The 16,911-nt window shown below is 37.9% G+C and overlaps 1 protein-coding gene across 1 annotated transcript in view; it reads right to left on the reverse strand.

Moving 5' to 3' along the window:
• Window positions 1-13,511, reverse strand: part of ctps1a (CTP synthase 1a) — a 90,036-nt gene extending 76,525 nt beyond the window's left edge. Inside the window, exons 1-2 of the mRNA XM_053334997.1 lie at window positions 13,400-13,511; window positions 11,809-11,883 (exon numbers count right to left, since the gene is read on the reverse strand). Coding sequence (XP_053190972.1) covers window positions 11,809-11,847 — 39 coding nt within the window. The 5' untranslated portion in view covers window positions 11,848-11,883; window positions 13,400-13,511. The remainder of the gene's footprint in view (window positions 1-11,808; window positions 11,884-13,399) is intronic.
• Window positions 13,512-16,911: the final 3,400 nt, after the last annotated feature.

Here is a 16,911-nt window from a genome sequence, read left to right on the forward strand (position 1 = left end):
CAACTTTCCAATAGTCTGGTTCATGACCAAAAACCTTCATGTATGTAATGACATTCCCATAAGCCACAGTACTTTGGGTTAAGTGCTCATTAGCAAAAGTCATTAAAACTAAACTAAAGCAAGACTAAGATAGGAAACATAAAGCTGCCATGGTTACTGTAGTAACGTGATCATGTCACGCCAACTGTAGAGTCAAGCTGATCACCGCTTCACTGTGGCTCAAGTGATGGGACATTATTCTCTCAGACTTGACATAAAGAATGATGTGACTGCTGAATGCGTACCAGTAGTCCTGCAGCAAAGTCTTAATGACAACACAGGAATAAAGACAGACATTTAGACTATAGAGGCTTTAAAGAATAGACTACGACAGGAATAAAAGTTTACTGAATATAATTTTTCTGGAAATATGTCTGAAGTAGTGGTGTTGTCTTGAATTTGTGGTCTAGACAATTACATGTTCAAAACATCAGATTTTTTTTAATGGATTAAATAGCTGTGTAAAACCACATTATGGGTTGTTTGTAGCCTTAAAGTCACTAGACTAGCAAGTGTCTTAAAGCCTGTTTATAGTGAGTCTGTTAGAGTCAGTGAGCACTAAAAGTGTTTAATTAGCTCAATTTAAACCTGCAGGAGTCTCTGAAGGATAACATGTTTTTCTATCACAGAGGAAATAAGTTCATGATGAGCAAAAACGAGTCCAAAAGCGCCTTCTGACGTCTGTACTGCAGAAATGTATCATGTCACACTGCCAAGTACCACTGTGACAGATGATAAGACACTCAAAAAGACACAGGCAGTCTTATAAATACTAACTGCTGGAGAAAATAAATTATAACTGCTTCCAAGAGGCTGATAAGAGAGTGTGTGAGTATGCAACTATACTATGATGTAAGTTATATTCACAAAACAGGTGTTGGAAAAGGGGGGAATCGCCTTATAATCAAGAATACCTTATATTTAGGCCAATATGGTATTTAGGAACCATTTATATTATAACATCTGAGGTTTATTTTTCATTTTTATGGCAGTTATGGCAACAGTTTGAATGGCTGCCCAAATTTATGCAGGAAGGAAAAAAAATCGGAATCACTGCCTACAATAAAACACCCGCATGTCATTGTGTAGCTCAAAGCACCATTGTGCTTATGTACAGCCTCAAAGAGCTGCTGGCATGACTATACACTCTATCATCTCTATCATTTTTCTCCACTAGAGACCAAGCACTGTGCAAAGAATCAGTATGACTCTACAAGCAGGCAAAATGAGTACAAAAGATATAACCTCCCTATTAGAGACGGCGTTAAAATATATTGAACACGCATAAATTTAACAAGCGCTCTTGGCAGAGAGTGTAGGACATCCAGTTAGGTGTGCTCCCAAGAGCTCTTAGGGATATTCACCACCTTGGTTCTTTCATAATGAGTAACACAACAGCCTCCACCCTTTCTATTCTCCCCAACATCCCTCAGTATCTCCTTTTGTCCTCTATCCCCACATCCCCCCTCTCTCTCTCCCTTTCTTCCATTCCAGGCTATATTTTGATGTGTGACCATGGGGAAGGTGACCACACTCAAGGACTACGTGTGGGAAGGCTTTTTCACATCTGCAAAATGTGGAAAAACAGAAGTTCTTTTGTAAATTTAGACACACTTCAGACCACACATAGTGGACATGGGTTTGCATATAAACGCTTATCCTCTTGAAATAAGTATGAAGAGAATAAAGTTCATTATGAGGTCAGGTTTAAAAGTGGAAGAGGTGTAGGGCTACGAGGAATCTTTTTTTATGGTTAACTTTTCATCGCGATGGACTCGGATCATGGCTGTCCTTTTAAATCGGATCAGAGCGGGGGCTTTCGTCACTGTGACCTCCAAAAAAACCAACAGTATTGACCGGTAAGAGTTCGCAAGGAGATAGGATGAAGCGGAGATAGAGAAAGAGAGAGACATGGACTGAAAGCCAATGAGCTCCATGGTATGCTGGCCTCAGATGTTCTTATTGAATTTGATGTCAAGCCCTTTAAAAGTAGAGATCCTGTAAGACAAACACAAGATTAGATTGGAAACATGGCCCCGAGTCATATGTCTGTCTTACTCCCCTCCCTTCCTGATTTCTCTTCCTCTTGATTTCCTGTCAATTTTTAAATTTTTTATCCGTGAATGCACGTGTGTGCCAAATGAAGCCTGGTTCATGTATCCAGAGGCTATAAAGGAGAAGGAAATAGTTGGTGCAACAAAACAATGAGCCTGGCTACATGCTTCCATATGGCTGCCTGGGGAGGCTGAAATTGACAAGGCAGACAAATGGGAAGAGAGATGAAGGGGAAAAAATCAAAGGGAGATAGGAGCAGTCATATCTGTCCCCATCATGTTCGTGGAGCCAGAATAAAGTCCCCAAAGGATGTTTAGTGGCTGGTGGCCAGAGATAGTGGTGGATGCTCAAGCTGGATATGGAATGGTTTGAAATTTGTTATTGTTTTCAATGGAGGAATAATGACAAAATCCACTAATGCTGGCATAAAGTCATGCCTGCAGGAGCAACATAGTGACTAAAATAATAATTATCTGAATTTTGAGCTATTTTCCTACAGTTAAAGCAGATGGTGGAGATACTGTGTCTGTTTTTCAGTGTGTTTCCATGAAAATATTCAAGTTTTATGCAAGTTTCTAAAAAAATTGACACAATGATTCAGTGCATGATTTCATCACCTACATTTATTTATTAAGAGGATGTGACATACTTACATATTTAATCAAGCACCAATAATTCAAGTGTAACACACACCGGATGTATCATGTTGTAGCTTTCCAAACAAGGGGTATTGTTCCAAAGGGGAGTAGCTAAACTAATATGATTCAATCAGGAAATTACAAATTTACAAAAACCTTAAAAAATAAAAACAGTTGAACACAGATGTAAACAATTAACAGATATCTAGATGGTCAAAATGGTTCAAAGTAATGGATAAACAGTTGAAAAAGTACAGAAAATGCAAGTACTAAGTACAGTTATAGTCATAACTAATGTTGAAACATCCAACTTATACCCCTTGAAGTGCAAGTAGTATAAATGCAAATGTAACCAAACCATGCCATGTGTGAAGAAGTAGTCAGGATGTACACAGTATCAAGGATGTCCTGATCTGGGAGTGAATGTGATAAAGTCCTTGCTTTTCTGGAAACTTCTGGAAAGTTAGTTAATGTTGGGAAGTAAATGAATCAGTATGCTTCAAACAAACTGCTTATTTGGCTGTGACCAGGGTGTGTCCTTGTCTCGTAAGCATGTCACAGGTTCCTCTGTCACTTTGCCACATATACAACTGAGTCAAGTGAATGAGACACCTGCAGTGCCTTTGAGTAGAGACTGTCCAAATGAGTGTACTGTTATCTCCATAGGGAGGAGCTACATTGGGAATCCAGATACCAGAGGGTAAATATGCCATATATTCAGCCCATAGAGAATGGACAGTTGGAGCACTTCTACTGCTTGGCATGAAACTCTTCCAGTTACGTCATCAGTATAAGAGATGAACTTTGATTTAAAAAAAATCTGGTTCCTTGATAAAAAGTTGAACGTACAACACTGTGTACATAGATAATTCAAAGAAGACTTCCAAGGTGCATTTTGAAATGAAACACCCAAACCCTGAGCTTAAAATTAAGTTACATGTTGGGCTAGTGGTGGAATCTAAGGAATACCATTTGGAGAAAACTGCACAAACTCCATTATAAATCAATTCACTTATATTTTTAGTTCGTTATGTGCTTGTGTTTTGAATTCTGAATTTGCTACTGATCTGATTCGCACCTCGCACTGGCTTCTTCTCCATAGCAACAGCGGCCTTGTCTCATAGGTGTTGTATTATTTTGATCGGTCCACCATGCTAAAGTGACGGACAAAACATGATTTCTCATAAAAGTTTTATATAATTAAAACTGGTGTTCCTGACTTAAACCTATATAATCTTTACTTAACTCAAGATAGCCTGGATAAAGACTGTATTTAATCCACCAAAGTGCCAAAGCATGCATGGAAGTAGGCTCTTGGGCTAGACCTAGAATCTTAGGCTGGTTCTTTACAAACAGACACACAGAGAAAACATTTGTGTTTTTGTAATGAATTTGTCCCTTCTGCAGATTCATTCCTATAGTGTTTTAAGAGCCACAGTGAAAATTAATTTAACATAGAACATGAGCCCCTTGTCTGGACAAGAATGGGCAACATTGTGGTCACATATGGGATTTTTGATGGAGTGGAGGCATCCAATATCTATTAATACATCGGCCATCACTGACAAAATGTGAAAAGTTCTGGCTTGGGGATCTGCGCTGATGGAGGAGGGTGGGGACTTTTATTTAGCCTGCACACAAAAAAACTTGCCAAACTGTATCAGCCTCGTGCCAACTGCTTTCAACTGAAACAAAAGTTGCCATATCCTAGTTTTTCTTGGCAATTCTGTGCATTTCAGCTAAAATCCGCTGTTGAAATATATGAAATACAAGTAGTAAAACTAATAAGTTAAGGGCCACATGAAGAAGTTTCTCCAGAACTTTTTAGGTGGTCTTCTCTCAGCTTGCGGCAATAGTTAGTCCCTCTTTTTCTATTAACTGTGATGGGCCACTATAACCATAAATGTCTTGTAATCCTCTGTTCTCCCTTTCCAATGAAATAAAGCAGCTGGAACATTTTTCTGCTGCCCACCATCCATTCTGGAGGCAGCGGAGAAAAACTAGTAAACAAATGCACATCTACATTCCCTGCTCAGCCTTCTAATTATTCAAACTGAATCAATCATAACAAATAATAAAGACTGAGAAAATTTGACATTTTGAAAATTCTGAAATCAGATATAAAAATAAGCCAGCGCATTGTGCTATTAATTGATAAGCTTCAATTGTACACCCGTGTTTATCAAAATAATTATTGCTTTCTGGTTGACTGACGTCCTGCGCGGTTTATCAAAACCACAGAGTCGGCACTCCTACTTCCTTGAAAATCCGGCATATGTTAGTGAGCATTCGCTGCTCTCTGTGAAAGCCAGGAAAAAGGAAGCACGGCGACAGTATCCAGACTGATTGATTGTGTGCACACCAAATATTCAGTGTTGATTTTTCAGTGACTATTATGTGCAGTTAAGTGATGATTGGAGGGTTGATTGTTGACTCAGTTCTGATATGACTCTGATGCTGCAGCTCAGACCTGACAGAGAATATTTTAGTAGACTCTGATATCTTTCATGCTGATATAAAGTCATTTTTACACAGTAATTTGTGTTAACTTACTGCTATAATTTAGCTGCATGACAACAGTATATGTTGGTACATTATTTAATTGAAGGCATTAAATTCAGCAACACTGACTTTCTCTTTTCATGTTAAGCAATAATCAGGCATCACACTGAGAAACACTGCATGGTGCCACAATATTCCAGAGCAGATTAGTGCATCATCCCCTTTGTCCTTTTACAAAGTGGTTAAAAATAAGGATTTGTTTTATGTGAGTGTGTGTTCTTGTATGACTATCATATTGAGAACCAATTTGAGTTTTATACCTGAGAAGTGAGGACATTTTGGCCGGTCCTCACTTTGTGACACACCTTCAAAGAGCTATTTGAGTCTTCAGACTTTGTTTTAGGGTTATTGTTAGAATTGCGTTTAGGCTCAGTGGTAGGCATTTAGTTGTGGCAGTTAAGATTAGGGGCTAGGGAATGCTTTATGTTAACAAATGTCCTCACTAGGATAGCTATTCAAACACATGTGTGTGTATGTTTGGGGGATAGAGGCTACACAAAACTAAAGTATTGTTCCTATTAGAGGCAGGACAAAGACCAGAAGTAGTCATTCATTGATTAATGTTATAATTAGGAAATATTCAGATTAGCCTGCATTACCTAGTAATGGTGTAATTTTAGTTGCTTTGAACTTCTGCTCAAACCACAATTGTCCTAATAATGCTGACAGATTTCAATGCGTGCTAGCTGGCTTGACAGTTTAATGCTACAGTTAACTAGAGCTCACTAGTTTTCTTAATGTACCAGATAGGTACCAAAGATTAGAGGCAACCTGCCGCAAACTAGCATGCGTTAAAGTTATAGTATCATTTTGTAACATTGAAACATTGTTTAAACAGAGTACCAGAGCAATCTACAATGTTCTCTCAGTTCCTGAGCTGTTTTTCTTGCTTGGTAGCTTTAAAGGAAACCTACGGAAACTCAATTCTGATGTTTGCAAGAAAACATATTTTAGTCATTGTTTGAATATATTAAGACCAAGTAAAATATATACATTGTTGAAGATGTGCAAAGTTCATCTAATGCTACAGAAAAATGTACATCCATGTGCAGGGGCTGAACACTGGACAGCCCTGCCCCAGTTTAAATCCAGCTCATACCTGAAGTGGATAAAGGAGCAACAGTCTCCAGGCAACTCCGAGGGAGGGAGGCAGTGACAGCAGCCTCCAGTCACAAGATACAAAGCTGATAAATGGCTGATCAGTCACAGAGACAGGGGCAAAGTCTCTGGGTCAACAGTGGCTGAGTGGAATGCAAAGAGCAGCCGCTCACTCTCCTCTAACCAGACACTGACTGCAGTACCTGCAGTTTAATCAGCTGGCACTACACTATACTACACTATCAATTCTGTGCATAATATATTATAGTATCATTTAGAATGCATTACGTGTGCACTGTGTTAAACTATATTCTACTAACTACTGTTTTATACTATAGTGAAGCTATATATTACTTTACAATATAGTACTGCAGTACTATACTACAGTATTGTATCTAGTGTTAATTGTACATCATGTTTACACACTGTACTATAATACAGTATGTGATATTATCATTATACTACAGTATGCTATATTGTGGTATATAGTAGTATACTACAGTATGCTACATAATGATCTACTATGATATACATCATTATCCTACATCAAGTTGTTCTACACTATGTTATATCACAGTATGCTACTTTTTGGTACACTACACTCTAGTATACTTCAGTGGAATACATTATGACATACAATGGTATATTAGAGTATGGAACAATATACTATACTACAAAATACTACATTATGAAGCAATACAATATGTGACATGATATAGTAAGATAAACGATAGTAGGCGATACAATTACATACTATAGTATGCTATGCTATGCTATATACTACATTATTCTAACATTATGGTAATACAGCATTCTACACTAGCTATACGCTATACTGCTGTTTATTATCTATATTTAACTTAAAACAGCATTACATTATTTATTGGCCACTTGGGGGCAGTGGAAACAAGTAGTGAGCATTGTAAGTCCATTCACTCTCCGATAGTTTTTATGTTTTTGGTCTCCTCTAACTCCTGAGGGAAATATTTGGCTCTATAATTGCTAAATGCTCCACTATGTTCACCAGCTAGTGTACAGCTAACTGTGTCTGTTTGCTGTTTAGTGCTAAACAGGTAGTGTACAGTAGCTTTTTACAGCTTTTCTATAAGAACTGATAATTTTCTGTAGGTTCATCACTATGAGCGATGCTTCCGACAATACACAGTAATTTGATACATTGTTACTATAAAACATATCAATTATAGCCACTTTAAATGTGAGTAAATCTAACTTTAGTGGCATGCACAAAAACAATGTTACACAGGACAGGAGCATCAGGTTGAAATTGCAGCTATAGTATTTTATAATGCACTTTTGTTAGATAAGAATGTAAGTTGTTTTGACCAACAGGGAAACGGATGCTACTTTTCTGTCATGTTTTCATTTCTCTTCCCTGTGAATATTCTACACTATTGAGAATAAGTTGTGTTCAGATGTCATCAGTCACACTGTGAATGTTTGCTTTATAAATATTACCTCTGAATGTTCCTTGAGCCGAACTTGTATTAGTCAGACCTGCTCTTATGGAGCCAAATGGCTCTTTGGCAGGCCATTTGAGAGCCTATTCCCCAATGTTGACGTGCACGTACATGATTGCTTTTTCAATCTCTGTCAGCCGACTTCCAAATATATATTCTGAATGCAACCTGGAAAATGCGCATAATACACACACGCACACACTTACACACACAAACAATAAGAGCGGTGGCAGGGCGCCACTCAGCCTTGCATCCCGTTGTGTCACTGCACGCCTCTAAATTATTCAGTGTCACTCAAATATTGATATGGAAATCACAGCTGACTGAACTGACAGAGACCGGAGAGAAAGGCTGCAAAGATCCACTGTCCTCATTCTAACGTCCTTTTCTTTTTAGCTCCTCTGCTCCACTTGACTGATACCTTTTCATGGCAGCAGCTGCTCATCCTTATTTTATGTCCATTTCACACAGGATACAGCCAACGCTAAAAATGATTGATTTCTGATTTCACAGAGGAGTAAAAACATCTCATGTTATTTGAGCGCTTGATTATAAAGCGTGACTCTCTGCAAGTGACCCTCGAGTCAGCAGAGCGATATTCCGCAGCAACATGTGTCTTGGATCGTATTGATCTGGCACCGTGTGACTCTGATTACAGAATCAGCTCTTCCTTTTCTCACCTCATGACTAAATGAATACAGACACACCACAATCATCACACTGTCAGAGCTTATTCTCTCTATATTCCAGTTGAATCAATACCACAATGTGTAAGATTGTCCTGTTTTACATTGCCAATAGCAACTAGAAGGGTAGCAGTGGATTCTCATTCCTGTCGGTGCACACCATGAATGACTGATTAGGAGTGCAAAGGTTAGAAGCAGGGAATGGTTCTGTTGTAAGAAAAATCACTTCCTACCACCTTCTCAACTGTAACATACCCACTGCAATCATTAATGTCCCATTAAACTTTTTCAGGAACCTGGTAACCATCCAGGAACTTTACCTTTATTTCGGACTCTAGAAACGAGGGTCTCAATTAAAGACCAGGGTATGGTAGGAATGTTAGTTTGCACAAGGTGTGTCTGTTTGTGTTATAAATGGTCACATTTAAAAATGAGGTAACAAACCGACTGTCTTGGAGAGGCGTGAAAGATGAAGAATCGTACAAACGGGGTAATGGAGCACACCTTCCGAACCTCTTTCATCAAAGGCATTCACGGTGTTGCACTTGTCACAAAACGTGACAGAAGTAATTGCGTGAAGAATAAAAATGGCTTGACAGAGATGTTTAAATTCTGCTTCCTTTCTCACTCCTGAACACCTGGCAATTCACTCTATGAAGCGAGCATGCTCTTCGGATTCTTGATTTTTAGAAATTACAAAAACTGTCAGACAATGACAGGGCACTTTAGATGTCTGCAAGGTATTGAGGGATGGTGCCTTGGTGGTGGTGGTGGTGGTGTTTGGGGGTGGATTATAATTTAAAACAAATTTTCTACATTACATATCACCTAACCTCTTGGATTAAGTCAAGAAACAGCCACCTCTACTAGCCTAGATTACTTAGATTAAGGGTGCTATGAAAACCAAGAATGCATCAAGTATGTATAACAGTATGTAATTGGGTGGATCAGGACAGGAAATGATTATCAGAAGAATGGCTAGTTCATATTTAAAATTATATTCATAAAAACATGGTGAAGCCTGAAAATAATAGTAGGTTGAAGGCTACTAGTCTAACTTCAAGGACAAACAGTTTATATAAATGAAATACCCTTACAACACATCACAGTATGATTTGGATAACTAAACCTGATTAACAATAATAAACCTGAGGGTTGCTATTCTCAAGGCCAGCTTCAAAGTCTAACAATTGTAACAGAGCACAATCATTGCCCCACAACACCTATCTCATTCCAATCCCACTTTAATTTTACATACAGGTTCTAGCTATTCTCAATAGCACCACAAACGAAGTGAGTGGGAATCACAAAGAAGTTTCAAAGACAGACAGCATCCCCGTAACCATAGCAACTCACACTCATAACTGATTTGTCTATATCGCTGTGCTGCTCTGTCTTGTCTGTCTGTGTGCTTTTGGTACTGTGACATTATCAGTTATGAATTTGTTTTGCGTGAGAAAATGGATGTGTGGCATGAGAGCGCATGAAAAGTGTCAGTTGTGCCTCCGAAAATGTTGCAGCAGATTTACAAACAGGCGTTATTTGCATGAGTGGATGAGACCACATACTGGGAATCTAAATGGTTACTTTCTCCCAAGGAAAAACATTAAAACTTAATAAAGTGACATATTAACAGTCCTAGAGCGAAAATAACAACAGACTGGCTCACAGTCTCCGCCATCGCCCTCGAGTAACTTTGTCAGACTGCAAGGCATATTTTGGATGTAGTCTCTCCCTCAAATCCCTCTTCTCTACGCCAAAACACTGACAAGTTGAAAGTGAAAACCAGGGACACTGAAAAAAACAACCATAATGAAAAAATTATCAAAATAAAATAAGATAATAAGATTGTAATTTTTTAATGCCTGTATTTCACTTTTTTTCAGTGCCAAAACAACTTTTTCTAGAACAAGTGTTTCAATGCCAGTTTTTCCTTTTTTAGTTCAGGTTTGGTTTCCAATGCCCAGTTTTATTTTCAATGCCAACATTTAACTGACGCTGTTCTGGCTTTATACACAGGAGCCTTTCCAGTAGCCAGAAACCATTTTAAGCACTCGGGAATTTTACCTGCATTTTGAAGTGAGGAACCCAGCTAGGCCCAGTGACTAGAGATGATTAAACTGATCAAACACACACCTTGTGCTACTTACTAACCCCAACTCACATTATACATACTTCCTTTGCATTCATTAATTGCAACATGAGTCATGCAACAGTCAAGACAACCAAACAATGCCTGCATCCAGGGCCAATGAAAAGATAGAGCCACACCAACTATATGCAACTGCTGTAACCACACCTGCAGAACCCAACCGACCCATTCAAAGCTTTAAAATATTCTTGTAGTCAAATACTAACTGTACAATATTTTCTGACATTGAGCTGTGAAACTATAACACTGTGTAGACATGTATGCAACATTCTGCATACAGTGGAATTTACTATTTGATGCAAGCTGACACCCTCTACAACAGGGGTGTCAAACTCATTTTACTTCAGGGGCCACATACAGCCCAATTTGATCTCAAGTGGGCCAGTAAAACAACTGCATAATAACCTACAAATAATAAATAATATAACATATATTATGACTTTACTATAAAAAATGAGTGCAATGTCAACAATATTATGTCTCAGATTTTTTCTGATTATTTTTCACAGAAGCTGCTCATTGACAACATTTTGTACAATGTTCAATATATGAATGGTTTAAATATGACCACAATATGTACGTATGTATTGTATTGTTGTATTTTCTTTTATAATTGCATTCGGGTCAGGGTGGAAAAAAATCTCTGAAGGGGCAGAAAAATTGGAATTACTTTCCTGCAATTTTCATTTGCTGCAAAGTAATCCAGTGGGCCGGGTTGGGCCCGTTGGCAGGCCGGTTCTGGCCCACGGGCCGTATGTTTGACATCCCTGCTCTACGAGTACTGTGCTTTAGACTGTCTTTTAGAGGCTAAATGTAATTTTAATGGAACATTTTTAAATGGAAAATTCTCTTAAGATTAATGAAAAGCATAAAATAAATATAACTTAAATTAACCTTTTCAATTAAAATAAATGAACGTTGTTAGCTATAGGATGACATAACCAACTAAATAATAACATCAGCAGTACATTTTGGGACTAAGTATACTACTTAAACTACCACTACTTATCATCTTTTTTTCATAATACTGACAAAATATATTCACACAGACCTCCTTCAGTTATGTTAAGTGACATGTCATTTAACACAATGCTGCTCACCTGCTTCTTCAGGTTGCAGTAGGGCTGCTTCATTATCATGGAGGGACAGGGGCCCTGCTGAGCCTCAATACATATCTGTTGGGCACCAGGAGCAGGAAGTTAGTATGATGAACTTGCTAAAAGTTCCCCTGCATTAATTAAATATCAGCTGAAAGAGGAGTGAAATACAAACACTCAGTGTTTTCTGTGAATATGTTAGCAGTAATTAATGTTGGAGGAGCAAAAGTAACTTTAGCCTGTTTCACTGTAGACTAAGTTTAACCATTTCCACCACTGATGGATTAAACCCATATTTTTATGAAAAATGTCCTCTCAGTTCTTTCTCTTGTCTTTATTTTCTTTGTTTTTGGAACCCTGCTTATATTTTATGAAGCTGCTGAAACATGTTTGCTAATGCTCACTTGCTAGCATGCGCCACACCTGGTCTGAATGCAGGACTGAACCATTTCATGTAAATCGAGGGGGCAATACAGAGGCTTTAGATGGTTGATTCTTGCCAAACACAAGAAAAACAAACTGATTGTTCAATGACTACAATGTAAATAAAGCATTATTTTAATATCTATTAATGATGAATGATGATACGTTAATCACTTTCAAACATTATTAATGTTCTAATCAATTTTAAGGGCCTGTAACTCCACCACCACTCTCAATAAATATACATATTCACAGATATCATGATATGATGCAAATGGAAACCTGAAGTACCAAAAACTATTTGGTCAAATGTGGGAATACATTGAAATGACACTGCTGCTCAGCTGTAAATAAAGTTTTATCAGGAGAGACAAGTGAATGAAGCAAAAAGAATTGTTTATTATGCAGATGATGTTCATGATTAAGTGTTATCGAAAGTCTTACACTCTGCAGGGAGATTTTGAATCAAGGGGCATCAGTCCTGAGTAGCAGTGAGATAAATCCCCCCCGTGGAGTCCAGATGCTGGTGGTGGTGGTAGCTGATGATTTCTGCCTAGACTGATAAAGCTGACGTAGTTGATGAAATGATGTGCTGATGAATCTGACAAGAAACGGCACCATGAAAGCACCAAGCACCCTGCTATTGGTTGGATGTGACCAGCTGATGTTTTCATTGAAGCCCAGGAGAATCATAGCAAGGATATTATGAGTGAGCATGGACAAGGGGTTTGAGGAATGAAATCACAGACCTGAGCATGCATAAGATAGTCTTCCTCACTGAACCTAAGCTCCATAACAACATAAGGACTCTATGTTGTCCTACTGATCTACTCCAAAAGAGCAATATGTGACCTTAAGCTCTCACCTTTTGTCTTTCCAAGCCTTGAAAGAATCACGGTTCATACCTACTTGTAAGAAGACATTCAAGTAACATTTCAAGTGTGGCAGAACATTCCCTCTTGTTCCTCTAAAAGGTCTACATACTGTACTCTGAGTAGGAACCTGCCATTCACTCCCTGCCCACTAACTGGCTTTCCTCCCAGTTCGATCATCTCTGCCAGTACAGGACACACTTTTTCAAGCTTTCGTGACAAACCGAGCCAAGGGAAGTTTTATGAATAAAGCTGGGACAATACCACCCACATCATTATACTGTTGAATTGTCTCTCACCTTACAAACAGTGCCACGTGATTTTGCAGTCAGCTCATGCAGGTATTGTGATGGCAAACTGTGTGGCTTTTAGTTACATAAAGCTCTTTCAAATTTCCAGGGTTTTTTTTTTGTACAGCTCTCAGCTATATTCTATGCAAACAAACAGGCACACAGAGGACTGCGCGATCCAGACAGGCTTCGATTGGATAACAGCTTACATAATCAGGCTGCCTGGGAAGAGCACAGCAGAGGGCATAAGTCAAAGACAGCCGGTGTCATTGCAATGAGCTGGTTGGGGAACTAGTATTTCAGGAAGATTCAGCAAAGGCTCCCTGACTCCTGGCAGGGTCACGGCTCATGTTACATCTTCTGTATCGTGCACTGTTGTTGCAGACTATTGTCTCTCTAAGGGCCGGCATTCAACCCATTGTCAGAAATTCACAATGATCTGTCTTATCAGAGGCGCTCCCCAACAAACATGTTGATCAGTTGCTGATAGGGCAGCTTGCACTAGTGTTGACACCCTGGGTAAACACATAGTTAACATTAAAGCTGCTACCTGCTTCCTTTGTTTCAAATCCTGACTTAAATGTTGCTCTGAGGAGAGTTTCCAAGGCTGGTTTTACAGCTCCTGGATATGCAAAATGTGCTCATAAAGAATCTCTGCATGCAAACTTTCATTTCAGCTCATCTGTTATAAGAAATATATTCTAAAAAGAAGCAGGTTATTGTTTACAATGCATGAGGCTGCACATAAAGCACTAAAAACAACCCTGAGCAATATTTAACAATGTGCTTGAGGTGAGTGTTTCCATATTACCTTCAAACTGAATTAATTATAGATTATAATACATGTGATATGGGGGAGATACAGTTAACATTATATCACCATTTGGAAGGGATTACTACTATAGAGGGAGATGCTTTTTGTAATATACAAGAACATTCTGCAAGAAGACCCTTTTAAACCACTATCTTTATCAAACGTATTTAATTTATTATCATTAATGTATAAATATTATTATTGTTGAAATGTATTATTGTTGATATATATTTAATTGATATATATTATTATTGATATATATATATGATTGATATATTTTGAGATATATATTGATTGATAAATAGATATTGACAATGATGATGTCATTATTATTATTAACAATAAAATAATGAAAAAACAAAAATAATATTAAAAATAAAAATAGTTAATAAAGGTAAAAACTATTATTATTAATAATAATTAGTAATACGTAATAATAATAATATAATAATAATAGTAATAACATTATAATAATTACCTTTTATTAAACTTTTAAAAAAATTGTTTAATGTGTGATGTTGTATTAGTTTCATCTATTTATGCTTGATGGTTTTTTTTATTGTGTTTTTGTGTATGATATTCTGCTCATTAAATGGTGTATATTGTATTATGTGAAGCACCTTGTAACTTTTTGTAATAGTGTTTATTATATTATGATTATACACAGGCTGCTGTGTGCTACTCAGACCGTTCTTCCTGAGCTCCTGTTATGACATTACAGTAATAAGGGTCTGGTGTCTGCACGGTGACATAATTAAAGACCCTGGCAACATATTTTCTCAATTAGGTTCTCACTGTGATCAGTGGGCTCCTACATGAACACACTAGTGTCTGCCAAAGTTAGAAGACTGTTGGTTATTTCTCAAGAAAAGTTTCTGTATTTCTGGGCTTTTCTCACTGGTTCAAAGCTGGCAAGGCTCATTTGGAAAAAAAGTCACATTTTTTCATGCACCAATCAGGATTTAAGAACATCTGAATCTAAACATGATGATAGTTGTGCGGTTGTTTGCTGAAGTTGCCACACCCACACAGTCCCCATTTAAAAAGATTAGCAGAGTTTAGAGTAGTAGAGTGATGGGAGTCAACATCATTCTTGAGTAAATAAGCATATTTTTTGCTTGTTTAGTCAAGAATATTTCATACAAAAAAATTAAACATTCAAAACCAACTTTTCGGAGGCTTTAATTACATTTAACTCATTATGAAGGCAGACTAAACAAAACCAAACCACATGAATTTACAGCTGCCCACCTGATGAGCTTGTAAGGTCTGGCTCTGCTAATGTCAGCGGATGAGTTGACTTGAGTGTTGGCGTTAACAAATTAGCATCTATCAGCAAAAAGAAAAAATCAGGAAATGGAGAGATACACTTTTAAAATGCAAGCTTCTCTTTGGGATGATAGCAGGACTAACACGCCTGCTAAAAACAGAAGGCAACAGTGGTGCTGTAATTACAGAGCAAGGGGGTGAAAAATCACAGATACAGGATTACTGCCTGCCGTATTAAAAATCACTCAACCTCCCCTCTTGAGAAATAAATCCTGTCCCAACGGATTTCATGTCCACTACTCTGTTGGCTTACAGGCAATCAACTTTTTTTGCTGCACTGCGCAACGTGTTATATAATAAAACACAATGCTGTCAGGGAGATGACAGAGTGACAAAAGATCCACAAGTTTGATTCAACTCATCGTCTCTCCAGAAAAAAAGTTCTTTGTGTCTGAAAGTGACAACGAGTGTCAGTAATCACAGACACATTGTTTGTATCTTTGCGGTTGATTTCTTGTTTGTGAAGATGACATGCATGTGAAGGTTATTATTGTACTGGTTGAGGTGTTTTCTATCTGCGTATGAGAATTCACACGAAGGTGGTCTTGAGTGTTTTTTGCAAACCTTCCATTACACCTCCATGAATAAATGAAGATGTGAGGGAGTAATCTACATGGATGATTGTGCCAGGTGTAGCATTTAGCGTCTTAATGTTGGTCAATGGGTCGGTCAGTCCAACACTCTGGTTCAAAAAGCTTACATAAGAAACAAGTCAAACATCTATGGAAAAACCTCCCAGCAGCTGATCATCAAGCAGATACATGACAAGTAGGACAGGACTTATAAAACAGGACTTAGAGGTAATGAATGGTGACTGTTTACATTATTGATCTCTGCTGTGACACAGTTAAAACTTCAGTCTGCTGACAGATTTGAATGACACCAAGCAGGCCAAACACACACCTCTGACATACATTCTACTTTTACAAAGCTTATATATTATCAGTTTTTGTTGACATTTTCAGTAAGGAGATAATTGTACTTACATGTGTGAGATGAAAAGTTATTTATTTTATTGGAACAATTTAAATGGTAAATAGACTGTACTTATATAGCCCTTTTCTAGTCTTTTTGACCACTCAAAGTGCTTTTACACTACATGTCTCATTTACCCATTCACACACATTCATACACTGATGACAGGAGCTACCACACAGGATGCCAACCTGCTCACCAGGAAGAGACTAACTATTCATACACATTCACACACTGTTGGCGCAGTCATTGGGAACAATATGGGGTTCAGTATCTTTCCCAAGGACACATCAACATGTGGACTGGAGGAGCCAGGAATCAAACCACTGATCTTCCGATTGTTGGATGACCCGCTCTACCTCCTGAGCCACAGCTAATACTAAATATTTAGTGAGGAAGATAA

Source organism: Scomber japonicus, chromosome 15 (genome assembly GCF_027409825.1).
Source record: "Scomber japonicus isolate fScoJap1 chromosome 15, fScoJap1.pri, whole genome shotgun sequence".
Taxonomy (NCBI): domain Eukaryota; kingdom Metazoa; phylum Chordata; class Actinopteri; order Scombriformes; family Scombridae; genus Scomber; species Scomber japonicus.